Here is a 15,361-nt window from a genome sequence, read left to right on the forward strand (position 1 = left end):
AAAATGGTGTGGGCACTGGGATTCCACAATACTTTAAGGATTGCTCACGAGTGGACACACAGCACAAGCTGCACCAATGTAAGTATGAAAAACCTAATGTCTGGCTGAAATTTCAATACATTTCTATGTACTTATGTCTCTTTTTTTTTTTATTGCAGCATGTCTTCATCTGGTGAGGAATATGTCCCCGGGACAGGGCAAGAGGCAGAAGAAGTGAGTACTATGCTTCCGTATGGATTGGAAAAAATAAACACATGTGATTAATTTTTTTGGTTTAATTTTCAGACCTCATCCTCCATCACGCCACCACCACCGGAGGAACGGCAGGAGCAGCAAGGCCAAGTGCGGGCGGGAAGACGTGATGTAAGTACAGACGGACTGTTATTTTTTTTTTAAATTATTTTCTAGTCTGGTTTATTTTTTATTTTTTTTTTGGTATTTTTTATTTTTTTTTTTTTAAATTTTCATGGTTGTTTTTTTCGATGTTTGTTGCTTTTTTTGCATTTATTTTCATTTAAAACAAATAATTTTTTCATGGCTTATTTATCAATATCTAAAGCTCAAAGTGTGTATGTGTGTGTGTGTGTGTATGTTTGTTTGTTTGGGTATATGGGAACGGGACTATGGGATGGCGGATATGTATGATGGTATATGGTCACGGGACTATGGGATGGAGGATATATATGATGGGTATATGGGCATGGGATGGAGGATATGTATGATGGTATATGGGCACAGGACTATGGGATGGAGGATATATATGATGGGTATATGGGCATGGGATGGAGGATATGTATGATGGTATATGGGCACGGGACTATGGGATGGAGGATATGTATGACGGGTATATGGGCACAGGACTATGGGATGGCGAATATGTATGATGGGTATATGGGCACAGGACTATGGGATGGCGAATATGTATGATGGGTATATGGGCACAGGACTATGGGATAGAGGATATGTATGATGGAATATGGGCACGGGACTATGGGATGGAGGATAATTATAATTTTCTATAACTAACCACAGTTAGTTACTATGCCCAGGCAGCGCCGGGCTCTTCAGCTAGTTTTCAAGATTTTTTATTTTAAAATCTTTCAAAGATTAATGTTTGTCTTTCTTTTCTAGGCTCCACAGCGGGAGGAGGACCTCACCCTGGACAACGACGAGCTCATCCGTCTAGTCCAGGAGCGAGTCCCGTTGTGGGACACCCGTCACCAACTGCACTCGGACAACGTGGTGATCCGGCGGCTCTGGAACGAGGTGGCCGCATCGCTGATGGATGGCTGGGACAACGCCTCTCCCCGGGTCCGCAAGGATTTTCGTAAGTATTTAAATGCAGTGTGATGCAGCAGTGATCTTGGCCGGGATCACCCAACTGTGTGTGATGCTATTAACTCCATGGAGTTTCTATCATCACACACAGTTGGTTGATCACAGCCTCCAGTGCATAGTCTTACTTTTTTTCTTTTTTTTTTTTTCCACCACAGTGAACAAAGTCAGAACCCGTTGGCGCTCGATGAAGGACCGCTTCAACAGGGATATCCGTCAGGAGAATAAGGTTCGCAGTGGTGCTGCGGCAAGGACCGGCACGAAGTACAGATACCATCGTGCCTTGGCATTTTTAAGACCGGTCCTTGCCTCCCGAACGTAAGTATTTTCTAGTTGTATTGTGTTTTATTCTGTGCTTTTCTATTCCACAGGAGTTGGCGATTGTTAATTTATGGTAGTAATTTCTTTCTTTTCTTTTCACAGCACCTGGAGCAGCACCCTACAACCTGGGCCCGAAGCGGTCCTTCATCAAGCTGCCCCGGACCCCTCCCAGCCATCCATCAGCGAGGAAGCACCTTGCAGGTCTGCACCACAGTCATCTGGAGACCAGGAAGCTGGTCGCTCAGGTGTTCCCCTGTCCCAGGTCTCTGCTACTGGTTTTGCGGGCACTTCCCGCCAGCAGCGGCAGAGGACCTTGGACAGGCCTCTCATGCCCGAGTTCGTTGAATTGAGCTCGGTCTTTCAGAGTAGCCTCAAGGCACTCTCCGATAGACTTGAGAGTGGTTTCCTCCTTTTGGACCAACGGTACAAGTCTATCGAGGGTCGCCTTGAGCGCCTGGAAGTCGACCTCGCCAGACCAGCGCATCATTTTTACACCCAAATAGCTCGGGACACGGCGGAACACCTTACCCCTGACCTCCAGTTGACTGTCATGCAGGCCTGCAACAATGCTTTTATGCAGGCTATGCAGCAGAGTAGGATTATGCAGCAGTCAGCGGTGGCATTTCCACCGGTGCCACCCCTGACTCGTTTTACAGCATTACCTACTTCTGCTGCATATCACTGCACAGCCACCACACTTCCAAGCCTCGCCGGACACCAATATACCGCCCCAAGTCCGAGTGCAGCTGGACACTTACCCGCCAACACCATGCCAAGCGCTGCTCCTGCCTGGCCCACCACTGCTGCCGCCACCACCACTGGATGGCCCGTCGTCACCACCCCTGCCTGTAGCGCCGCCACCACCACCACCAGCGGGAGGACCACCCCGGTATGGACCGCCACAGCCACCACGCCTGCATGGACCGCCACCACCACCAGCACCACCACCTCGGAGCAGCATCAGCTGGGGGACCCGCATTCAATATTTACGGCCCCTGCCAGGACATCCACCACCACCAGCATGCCACAGCAGGTACAAGATCCTGGCAGGCGGTCCACAAGCGCCAGGCGGTCCCCCAGCTCCAGCCAGTCCACAGCCTCCAGGCGTTCCAGAGGCTCAAGGCGGTCCAGAGGCTCAAGGCGGTCCAGAGGATCAAGGCGGTCCCCGGGGTCTAGCCAGTCCTCAGGCTCAAGCGAGGACAGCAGCAAGACGACGGGCCACCGTCATAAAAAAACAAAGAGGAGGACTCTTACCCTCCCTCCTCCCTCACCTCCCACTTCACAACTTTCCTTGCCTCGGCTCCCTTCCCCCACTTCTTTGGTTCCTCCTTCCCCTAGAACCCCTTACTCCACCCAAAGCCGTTCCTCATCCCTCCACACCCCCCAGTTTCCAACAACTAATAAGTAAAATAAATGTTAAATTTATATTTCAAAATAATGTTTGGTTATTGTGTCTTTCGCCACCTGCACACACTGCGCCGTACACTATGGTTTGTTTTTCTTTACTTTATACCGGATGGTCAGCCATCCAACTCTGAAAGGGATACTATTTTTCTTTTTTTTTTTTTTTATATATATATAAATATATATATATATATATATATATATATATATATATATATATATATATATATATATATATATATATATATATATATATATATAAATATATATATATATAAATAAAAAAAAATGAAATATAGTATCCCTTTCAGAGTTGGATGGCTGACCATCCGGTATAAAGTAAAGAAAGGGAAACCACCAAAAAAAATAAATAAATTATATATATATATATTATATATATATATATATATATATATATATATATATATATATATATATATATAAATATATTATATATATATATATAAATATATTATATATAAATATATTATATATATATATATAAATATATTATATATAAATATAAATATATATATATATAAATATATTATATATAAATATATTATATATATATATATATATATATATATATAAATATAAATATATATATATATATAAAAAAATATATATATATATATATATATATATATATATATATATATATATATATATATATATATATATATATATATATATATATATATATATATATATATATATAAATATATATATTTTTTTTATGGTGGTTTCCCTTTCTTCACTTTAACCTGGGCAGGTGAGTAGTGGAGTTTATTAAGACACAGTACACTAGGTATAAAAAAACATGTATTTTATTTTTAACAAACAACAAAACTATTAAACCATTTGATCCTGCCATGCTACACGACCAACATCGGATAAAAAGTAGTCCGCAAATTGGTCCCTCATTTGGGCAACTTCGACTGAGGACCGAAGAGGGTGCTGAGTAAAATCTGGCAAAGGGTTGGCAGCAGGCTCATCCATGTCAAAGTTCGGCCGCTCCTTTGCCATAACAAAATTGTGCAGAACCACGCATGCCTTCACCACCTCATCCACTGTTTCCATTTTGAGATTGATGGCGGTGCTGAGAATTCGCCATCTGGCCACTAGAATGTCAAAGGCGCACTCTACAGTCCTGCGAGCCCTCGTAAGCCTGTAGTTGAAAATTTTCTTGCGGTGGTCCAAGTCACGGCTGGAGTACGGCTTCAGCAGGTTTGGGCACATCTGAAATGCCTCATCCCCAACCACTACAAATGGCAGTGGTGGAGTTTGGGTTTGGGGAAGAGGCCGTGCCAGTGGAAAATTGAAATGGTTGCCGTACAACCTCCAGCCCATATCAGAGTTCTTAAAAGTCTGTGAATCGTTGCCCCGTCCGAATGCCCCTATGTCCACCGCCACAAACCAGCAGTCTGCATCCGCAATGGCCATTAGGACTGTGGAAAAGTACTTCTTGTAGTTGTAGTACTCGGAGCCACTTCTTGCGGGTTTTGTGATGCGGATGTGCTTCCCGTCCACCGCTCCTAGGCAGTTCGGGAAATTGCAGACTGCCCAGAATTTCTCCGATATTTGAAGCCACTTTTCGGCAGTGGGCAATGGCAGAAACTCCGGACACAGAACATCCCACAGAGCCCTGCAGGTGTCGGCAACAATCCCGGATAAAGTAGAGATTCCCAGCCGGTACTGGAAATGCAGGGATGAAAGACTCTCTCCAGTTGCCAGGAACCTGCCAAACATAAAAAGAAAAAATAATTATATTTCTGTCTTGGGTATTAATAAAAACACTGAAAATAAAAAAGTACATGGCCTAACTATTTTGCATGTTTTTTTAATACAACATAGCAAAAAAACATTTTATAAAGGCTTGGGATTAGTACATGCCAGAAGAAAAACCATTATGCAAAAAAGCAATTTCCCAAAAATAATGTTAAAATTCAATAGCCAAAAAAAAACCTAATTTTTTGGACCAAAAAAAAAAAAAAAGGGAAAAAGCCAAAAAAATTATGCAAACATAACAACATACATACCGTAAGGTGACAAGGAGCCTTTCTTCGGGAGGAATGGCACACCGGAGCTGAGTGTCCCTTCTCCGGATGTTTCCTTCAACCATACCCAGCAAGTCAAGGAAGCTTTCCTGGGACATCCGTGTATAGTCAGCAAATTTCTCCGGGTTTTCCTGTAGCTCGCTGTACAGCGTGTGATATGCTCCACGGCTTGCCCGGAGTTCGATGATTGGATGCCTCCAAAACCGACGCCGCTGCCGTCTCTGCTGTCTCTCCCTCTCCCTTTCTTGCTGGCAACAAAAGGCATACGCCTGAGACAGCGCAATGTCAAGATCCAGCTTGAAGCGGAAATTATCCAGACGCAGGTCCATCTTGACACCGGAAACAGCAGCAAAATCTGATGAATTCAGCAGTACAGGGTCTATAAAACATTCCAATGACACACGCCCACTGGTGACCCATTGGTGGTCAAGGATTTTTCTATTGTGAAATGTCACACCTAAAAACGCATGCGCATAAAAAACGCAACCGCATGCAAAAACGCATGTAAAACGCAAGTAACACTGCGTTATTTTGACGCATCAGCGTGCGCATGAAGAAAAAAACCGCACATTTGTTTTGCGTTTTTCTTTGCGTTGTTTATGCGCACGATGCGCTGCGCAAAAAAATGCTAATGTGAAACTAGCCTTAGAAGCATGTATTTATGATTAAAAATAAACTTGATAATGACAATGTTATTTTTTTTACCAAATTAAATTAATGGCATTTCAATATAAACATTTAAATCTCCACAACCCAGAGAGCAGTTTACTGATGGAGCATTTATTAGGCAAACCAAGGACTAAATTCTTAGCCTACACAGGATAGTTAAGATTCGCAGAAAACATTGTTTAGAAAGGGTATGTGCACATGTTGAATAAAATTTCTTCATTTCTTAGCAGGAAAAACACACCCGTAAAAACAGTCAATGGTGAAAAATACAGCAAAAACGCACAGAGAATTGACACGCTGCAGATTATTTTCTGCATCAAATCTGCAAGTCAAAAATACTCAATGCATGACAAGTCAGGTTTCTGATTCTCTTTGCTGGCATCAGCTTTTGCTTCAGATTTTTCTAGAAAATCTACATGGCAAAAACGCACCAAATCTGCAACGTGTGCACAAGCCCTTAGAGGTCAAATACTCCAGGTTGTATATGTGCATGTCCTGTGATGTGAGGAAAATAAAAATACATAATTCTGTATGCAGAGCCTAAGATATTCCAAACAATGGACTGACAGTCACCTACAACCACATAGCACATATGTTCACCTTTCCTCTGTGCTTATTGGCTCTCCTTACCTATCGAACAGTATTTTGCTCCAAGTGACATGATGCTGCTCTCCCACAATTCCATTGAACTGACGTAAAACATTAATTTAAAGGGAACCGGTCACTTCTCTTTTCTGCTATGAGATGCGGCCACTGCCTTTCGGGGCTTATCTACAGCATTCTAGGCAGATCAGTACGCCTGCGCAGGAGCGCGGCACGAAGCAAGGAAGATGGCGGCATTGCATGAAGATGTGAGGTGTTGTGAGTTCATTTTCCCCTTCATTACTGAGGCCCGAGGAACTCCCTCTTCTGGTAAAGAAAGGTAGTGAGCCTGATTGTCAAACACCTGAGGTTGATGATTGTGACTGGCTGAGTGGAGTTACGGACTGGATATAATGCTGCCGACGCCCTTCTGCCCTGCGGGTGATTTCTCTGTGGGATCCTTGGAGACCAGTCTGAATTCCTGCTCCTCCAAAGCTAAGTTTGCTGCTCGGCCTTTTGCTTTTGTGCTTTGACTTTGTTTTTGCTTTGTTTTTCTGGATTTCTGCCATTCCCTGCTGGGGTGTGCTGAATTCATTTAGCTCTGTCTTCTGAAAATACCTGAGTGCTGATTCAGTTTTTGAAGCCTAGCTGCTTCAGGGCCTTTTTCATATCAGCTGGTTGGCTTATGTCTTTGATAGGGTTTTGGCAGATTGCAGACAGCAGCCTTCCTGTCCTTTCCTATCTAGGTAGTTTTGGGGCCCCGTCTTTGCTCAGTCTTTCTGTCTTAGTATTTTCATCTTTCTTCACCGTCATTATATGTTGGGGGCTGCCTATTGCTTTGGGGTCTGCTCTGGGGCAGTTTAGATTTCCCCTTTCTTTCTTTAGGCCTATGTATTTCTCCGGCTGTGATCGAGGGGTCTAGGGCATCGTAGGTACCCCCCACGGCTACTGCTAGTTGTGTTGATAGGTTCAGGGGTCTGCAATCTGATAGTTGCCAACTTCTCTGGTTTTCTGGACTTAGCTTGTATTTCTGCTTTTGCCTCCTACGGTGACTCATTCATAACAGGGAGGCACCGGACCCGGACCTGCGACACCCATCAGACTGGACCACCCCCGGGTAAGTATAATAACATTTGTTTTTCTTATTTTTCAGGATAGATCTAGAATGCTGTAGATAAGCCCAGAAAGGCAATGGCCGCAGCTCATAGCTGAAAATCGAGGTGACAGGTTCCCTTTAAATGTTTTTCCTGTGTGAATGCATCCACAATGAGTGCTACGCATGCGAAGAATGCGCAGACTTCTCATGTGAATGAACAGGCAAAGCCTAAAGCCCCAAATAGCAATCATCTGGTCTACACATCTATAGCTGTATGTCTGACCACCATGTTACTTCTGGCAATGGTACTCTCAGACACATTTTCAGGCCGAGTGCTGTCCGTGAAAAATACGGATATGACTCAGATCAATGTTATTTAATGGCGCAGTGCAGATGAGTGATATTTTTCACTGACAATCTGCGTGTGAGAAAAATTGCAGCACATACTGGTTTCTTCTGTAAATCGGATGAGACTCACCCATTCAAGTCTACAGAGCCACAGTATAGCATCTGTTTTCAACTACCCCATGGATAAAGGAGAACTTCCACAATTGAAAATAAGTTTTTAACATATCGTGTACTGGAAAATGGGAAAAAATTCAAAGTGCTATGGAATTGCAAAAGTGCAATCCCAAACTTGTTTTTTGTTTGGCTTTTTTTTACTAGGTTCACTATATGCTAAAACTGACCTGCCATTATGATTCTGCAGGTTATTATGAGTTCATAGACACCAAACACATGTAGGTTCTTTTTCATCTAAGTGGTGAAAAAAATTCCAAACTTTGTTTAAAAAAAAAAAATTGTGCCATCTTCCGTTTCCCGTAGCGTCTAGATTTTTCATGATCTCGGGTTGAGTGAGGGCTTACTTTATGCGTACCGAGCTGACAATTTATTGATATCATTTTGGTGCAGATATGCTCTTTTGATCGCCTGTTATTGAATTTCAATGCAATGTCGCGATGACCAAAAAGAACGTAATTCTGGCATTTTGACTTTTCTTGCTACACCATTTAGTAATCAGGTTAATCCTTTTTTTAGTGATAGATCGGGCGACTCTGAACTTGGCGATACCAAATATGTGTATGTTTGATTTTTTTTATTGTTTTATTTTGAATGGGGCGAAAGAGCGGTGATTAGAGCTTTTTTTTTTTTTTCATTTTTGGCATGCTTCAATAGTCTCCATGGGAGACTAGAAGCTTCCATAACCAGATCGGCTCTGCTACATAAAGGCGAGGATCAGATCACCTGTATGTAGCAGAATATCTCACTTGCTATGAGCGCCAACCCATCCCCGATTTAAAAAAACACTTAAATTTTTAACCATTACCAGGGTCGGCGTTAGTGGCAGGCAGACCAGGCAGCTTCCTAGGACCCCTGCTCCCCCAGGGGCCCCCAGCCAGTTGCCCAGTGCCGACTTCCCCCCTGCCAGCGACTACTCCCTCCCCTCGCCAGCGCATTCAACTATACCGGCATCTATGAACCGGTACAGTTCAAAGCAATGATGGAGGAGAGAGTGTCAGCTGACACTCCCTCTCCCATCATTCCCCTGTGCCACTGACACTGCGGGTGCGCGATGATGTCACGTCATCGCATACCTGCTGTGTGCCGGGCAGACTACAGCCGCTGAAACCAGAGCCGAGCTGGGAGCAGCGCGGGGCAAGAGTAGAGGTGAGGATTGCTTTTTTTTTTAAAATATATCAGTGAGTGAGTATTGTGGGGGGGACTACATTATATTCTATGGCAAGGTGAGCGGTATTATATTCTATGGGGGGCTGTATTATATTCTATGAGGGTGGATTGCATCATACTCTTATGTGGCTACATTATATTCTATGGGGAGGTGGGCTGTATTATATTCTATGGGGGGCTACATTATATTCTATGGGGGGCTGTATTATTCTATGAGGAAGGATAGCATCATATTCTTTTATGGGGCTACATTATATTCTATAGGGAGGTGAGCTGCATTATATTCTACGGGGGCTGTATTAAATTTATTATATTCTATGAGGGGTGATTGCATCATACTCTATGGGGGGCTACATTATACTCTGAGGGAGATACCATATATTCTATGGAGGGGCTGCATTATACTATATGAGGAGGCTGCATTATATTCTATGGGGGTTACATTATACTCAAGGGGCTACATTATATGCTGTGGGGTGGCTGCATTATACTATATGTGGTCTGCATTATACTGTATTGAGGACTATGGGGAATACATTATACTATATGAAAAACTAAGGGGTGCATTATACTATGGGAAGTGAATTGTACTACATGAATGACTATGGCGGTGTATTATACTATATGGAGTACTATGAGGAGTGTATTATGCTATGTGGAGGACTGAGGAGTGTATTATACTATATGGAGGACTGAGGAGTGTATTATACTATATGGAGGACTGAGGAGTGTATTTTAATATATGGAGGAAAATAGGGAGTGGATTATACTATATGGAGGACTATGGGGGTGTAGTATACTATATGGAGGACTATGGGGCACATTATATTATATGGAGGACTACGGGTTGTGCATTTTACAATATGGAGGACTGTGGTGCACCGGATACTATGTGGAGGACTATCGGGTGTATTCTACTAAACAAGCAAAATGCTGCATTGAGTTATTGGATTGTTTATGCTGGAACAAAAATCATTGTTCTCAGCATCACATCGCCGGTGTAAACTGTAGATATGCTGCTGATAACATGATACTGTATGGGGACAGATTGATCTAATAGTGATTGTTCTGTTCCCATCATTCTTTCCCAGTTGGTGCACAGAGGCCTGAAAGCAAGTGAATGACTTCAATATTGTCGATCACTCTCGTTTAGCGGCCTGAACTCAGCGCATGTAAATACAACAGAAATGCTTCTGTGTGATGTGCAATAGCATTTGGGGCCCGTATTAAACTTTTGCCTAGGGCTCCACTTTGCCTAAAACCGACACTGACCATTACATATGGATTTTGCAAACAACGTGCTTGAAATTACATACAAGTGAGATGAACAAGAAAAATCTTTATTGTAGCCAACAATGTACACAATATTATATATAAAAATTAAAACTTATTAGGAATTCTCACGCCTTTTCCTTTTCTCTTCAAATCTTTTCTTGATACATTTTCTCTTATAGAAGGAATGCGGTTCTTCTCTGTGAAGCATCCAGCTGTAGTCCTCCATCATGTTTACGTTCAATCTACCTTGGTATTGTTGTTCCCTCTACTTGATATCCTGATGAAACGTTTCTCCTTGCTCTTCGCCAACAGCACAAAGGTTTTCATGAAAGTAGTCCTTGCTGCCATTATGCAGTAGCACAGCTTTCAAAATTTTTTTTTTTGATGCGTCAATAAAGTGTCTTCACTCAGTCACATTGTACTCAATGTTAAATATTTCCATTTGCCCAAAAATATCACAATACTCTAGAGCACCATCTTCAGAAAAGTATGGAAGGAATTCCTTCTTTCTTCTTCTGTACCATGAAATACAGGTACCAGGAGCTAGCAGGTTATTTTCCATTAATCTAGAGCCTAAAAATTCTGCAGAATATTTAGGAAGGTTCATGTTCCTAATTAAATAATTTAATTTGAGCTGTGAAAAAAGCTGTGACTCATTGGGACTAGTGTGAAGATCTTCATCAGAATCCTGCTCTTCATGTTCTGAACCATCTGAATCAGATGTATCTTCAAGTTTTTCCTGAGTTGAAGGGATAGGCAGGGCTGCCACTAAGAACTTTTTGGGCCCCCTTGAGACTCCGCCCAGGCTCCACCCCAGCCCCGTCTCCACCTCTCAAACTGTCCACAGTCAAAAGATTTTTTAAGCCACCACCACGACAAGGTAGACTCTTTTGGCCGAGCTTGACTCTATCCTATTAATCATTTGTTAAAATATCCAATACAATTTAGGTATATTTTTATATTTCAATTTTTAAAATGACCAATAATATCACATACAGAGGACAAATACCACCGCCCCATGACCAGACACCATTTTATCACCACATAGTGACCTAAAATACCACATACAAGGAACAAATACCACTGCACCTTGCGCAGACCACATATTACCACCACATAGTGACTGAATACTACAATACTGATCAGTAATAAAAAGGCGCAATACTAATATCGCCATAAGTGCCATTATACACAGGAGATCTGTACTCAGTATGCAGTGTCTGTGTACAGGTAATACAGTGATCACCGGTGACATTATACACAGAAGCTCTGTATATAGTGTATAATATAAAGGTAAATACAGTGATCACTGGTGACATTGTACACAGGACCGCTGTATATAGTATACAGTGTATAGTGTCAGTGTACAGGTAACGCACTGACTCACCAGTGATATCTCTAGGTGAAGTCCTTCATCTTTGCTTTTAATCTTCATCCAGCACAGACTGCCATCACTTCTTCCAGTCAGGGATCATCTCTGCAGGAAATAACAGTTATGTAGAGCTCCGCTTGCAGAACACATTACTTATTTTCCCAAATTCTAAACAACACCAGAAGAAAAAAAGGCAACAGCGTTGCTCTGCACAGTAACAGGACAGCCTCCCCCATTTAAAACAGTATCCTCAGAAAATAAAATAAATACATCACTGCAGTAATAATATCCTTTAATTAGCCCCTATGGTAATATCCCCCATCCTGGCCCTCATGTGTCTCATTCCTCGCTCCAGCCGTATGTTCTCCCATCCTGACCCTATGTGATGTCCCATCCTGCCCCATATGATATCCCCATGTGTCCCATGATCCTGCCCTATCTGACCCATCATATCCATTCTGCCTCATCATATCCATCCTGCCCCATGATTCGACACCAGACCTGGGCAAAGTGTGGCCCGCGGGCCACATCCAGCCCTCTGGCTGTCTCAGTCTGGCCTGCGGACCGAGATAGCCGTGGGGCTGGAAACCTTAGGTCCGCTGGTCGCAAAGTGCCTGCCCACTCGCTGTCTCCTTAGGCACAGAAAACAATGGTGGAGGAGGGGCCTCCGGCCACTTCCTCTACCAATCAGCATGTGAAACAGATGACATAATTTCATTGCATCAGCTGTGTACTGCCGGAGAGTCAGCGCATCGGAGATAGCAACAGAAGCAGGGTGCCTGAGAACGGGACCGAGGTGAGTATGTGTTTTTTTCATATTTATGAACATGGGGACTCTATGGGGGTGAACATGGGGATTCTATGGAAGTGAATATGGGGATTTTATGGGGGTGAACATGGGGATTCTATGGGGGTGAACATGGGGATTCTATCAAAGTGAAAATGGGGATTCTATGGGGGTGGACATGGGGATTCTGTGGGGGTGGACATGGGGATTCTATGGGGGTGGACATGGGGATTCTATGGGGGTGGACATGGGGTTTCTATGGGGAGAACATGGGGTTTCTATGGGGTGACGTACAGCACATGGGGATTCTATGGGGGTGACATGCAGCACGTGGTTGATTCTATGGGGGTCACATGCAGCACATGGGGATTCTATGGAGGTGACATGCAGCACATGAGGAGGCTATGGGAGTGACATGCTGCACATGGGGAGGCTATGGAAAGGCTGTATACTGCCCTTGTGAGGCTCAATCAGTATATAGGGAGGCTGTGGGGGCCTCATGCAGTATATGGGAGGCTGTGTGGGGCCTCATTCAGTATGTGGAGAGACTGTAGGGCTCATGCTGTGTATAAGAAGGCTGTGTGGTGCTATTGCAGTATATGGGGAGGCTGTGTGGGGCTCATGCAGTACTTGGGAAGGCTTTGTGGGGCTCATGCAGTATATAGGGAGGCCGTGTGGGGCTCATGCAATATATGGAGAGGCTGTGTGGGGCTCAATCAGTATATGGGAAGGCTGTGGGGCCTCTTTCAGTATGTGGAGAGACTGTAGGGCTCATGCTGTATATAAGAAGGCTGTGTGGGGCTCATGCAGTATATGGGGAGGCTGTGTGGGACCTCATGCAGTATACGGGGAAACTGGGGCTCATGCAGTACATAGGGAAACTGGGGCTCATGCAGTACATGGGGAGGTGTGATAGGCTATGTGGATATCATTTTGTGTATATTTCTATTTCACTGATTTTCATAATGTTTTTTTGTTGCCCTGTATCATTTCTTGTATTCCCCATATTGTCTGGAGTCTCAATTACCTTCCAAAAGGCTGATAATTGAATTAACTCACTTACTGTCTGCAGCCTGACTGTATATAGTGTTTGTTTATCTTTGTCTATTGATGTGTACTGATACAGTATGTGTTATGAATGAGTCACCGTAGGAGGCAAAAACAGAAATACTAGCTAAGTCCAGAAAACCAGAGAAGTTGGCAGCTATCGGATTACAGACCCCTGAACCTATCAACAACAACTAGCAGTAGCCGTGGGGGGTTCCTACGGTGCCTTAGACCCCTTGATCACAGCCAGAGAACTACATAGCCTAAAGACAGAAAGGGAAATCTAAACTGCCCCAGAGCAGACCCCAAAGCAATAGGCAGCCCCCAAAATATAATGACGGTGAAGCAAGATGAAAAAACACTCACACAGATAGAAAGATAGGCTGAGCAAACGATGGGGCCCAAGCTAACTACATAGGACAGGATAGAAAAGCTGCTGTCTGTAATCCGCCAAAACCCTATCAAAACAAGAGCCAACAGCTGATAGGGAAAAAAGCCCTGAAGATGCTAGGCTTCAAAAAGACTATCAGTACTCAGGTATTTTCTGAAGACAGAGCAAAAAGGAATTCAGCACACCCCAGCAGGGAATGGCAGAAATCCAGAAAAACAAGGAAAAACAAAACCAAAACACAAATGCAAAAAACAGAGCAGAAAACTTAGCTTTTGAGGAGCAGGAATCAGACTGGTCTCTTAGAATCCCTCAAAGAGATCACCAGCAAGGCAGAAGGGCGTCGGCTGCCTTATATCCAGTCAGCAATTCCCATCATCCAGTCATCATCATCCTGCCCAGATGCTTGGTAATCAGCTTCACTACCTTCCTTCACCAGAAGAGGGAGTTCATCAGACCTCAATGGTGAAGGGGAAAATGAACTCACAACAGTACCTCCCCCTTGAGGAGGGGTCACCGAACCCTCATCCACGCCACCAGGGCGATCAGGGTGAGCCCGATGAAAGGCACGCACGAATCTTTTGGCATGAATATCAGAGGCAGAGACCCAGGAATTATCCTCCTGACCATAACCCTTCCACTTAACCAAATACTGGAGTCTCCGTCTAGCCAGACTGGAATCCAGTATCTTCTCTACCTCATATTCCATGTTACCTTCAACCAATACAGGGTCCGGAGGTGCCACCCCAGGAACTACTGGTTCAACAAACCTCATCAACAAGGACTTATGAAACACATTATGGATTTTAAATGTGACAGGAAAAGCCAAATGAAAAGAGAAATAAAACATCTCAAATATGACTCCAAGGTCTGGTTTGTTCTCTCCGTCTGCCCATTGGTCTGAGGGTGAAAAGCCGAGGAGAAGGACAACTGAATTCCCAGCTTGGAACAGAAAGTCCTCCAAAATGTAGACACAAACTGAACTCCTCTGTCAGATACAATGTTCTCAGGAATCCTGTGCAAGCGAACCACCTGTTGCAAAAACAGGGGCACCAACTCAGAGGAAGATGCCAACTTAGGGAGTGGTACAAGATGAACCATCTTAGAGAACCTATCACAAATCACCCAAATAACAGTCATTCTCTGAGAGACAGGCATATCAGAGATGAAATCCATTGAAATATGGGTCCATGGCCTCCTGGGGACCGGCAAAGGCATCAACAACCCACTAGAGCGAGAACAAGGTTTAGACCGGGAGCAAGTCCCACAGGACTGCACAAAATTCCTGACATCACGAGACAAGGCGGGCCACCAAAAAGACCCACTCACTAGATCT

At 43.7% G+C, this 15,361-nt stretch overlaps 1 protein-coding gene across 1 annotated transcript; it reads left to right on the forward strand.

The window, feature by feature from the left end:
- Positions 1-1,455: 1,455 nt before the first annotated feature.
- LOC141051278 (uncharacterized) lies at positions 1,456-10,789 on the forward strand. Its single transcript, XM_073548149.1, has 4 exons — positions 1,456-1,653; positions 1,759-2,545; positions 10,248-10,272; positions 10,611-10,789. Exons 1-4 carry the CDS (start codon positions 1,523-1,525, stop codon positions 10,787-10,789), a joined length of 1,122 nt encoding a protein of 373 aa, XP_073404250.1. The 5' UTR covers positions 1,456-1,522.
- Positions 10,790-15,361: the final 4,572 nt, after the last annotated feature.

This window comes from Dendrobates tinctorius, unplaced genomic scaffold (genome assembly GCF_039654945.1).
Source record: "Dendrobates tinctorius isolate UK_male_01 unplaced genomic scaffold, ASM3965494v1 ptg000011l, whole genome shotgun sequence".
In the NCBI taxonomy this organism is placed as follows: Eukaryota; Metazoa; Chordata; class Amphibia; order Anura; family Dendrobatidae; genus Dendrobates; species Dendrobates tinctorius.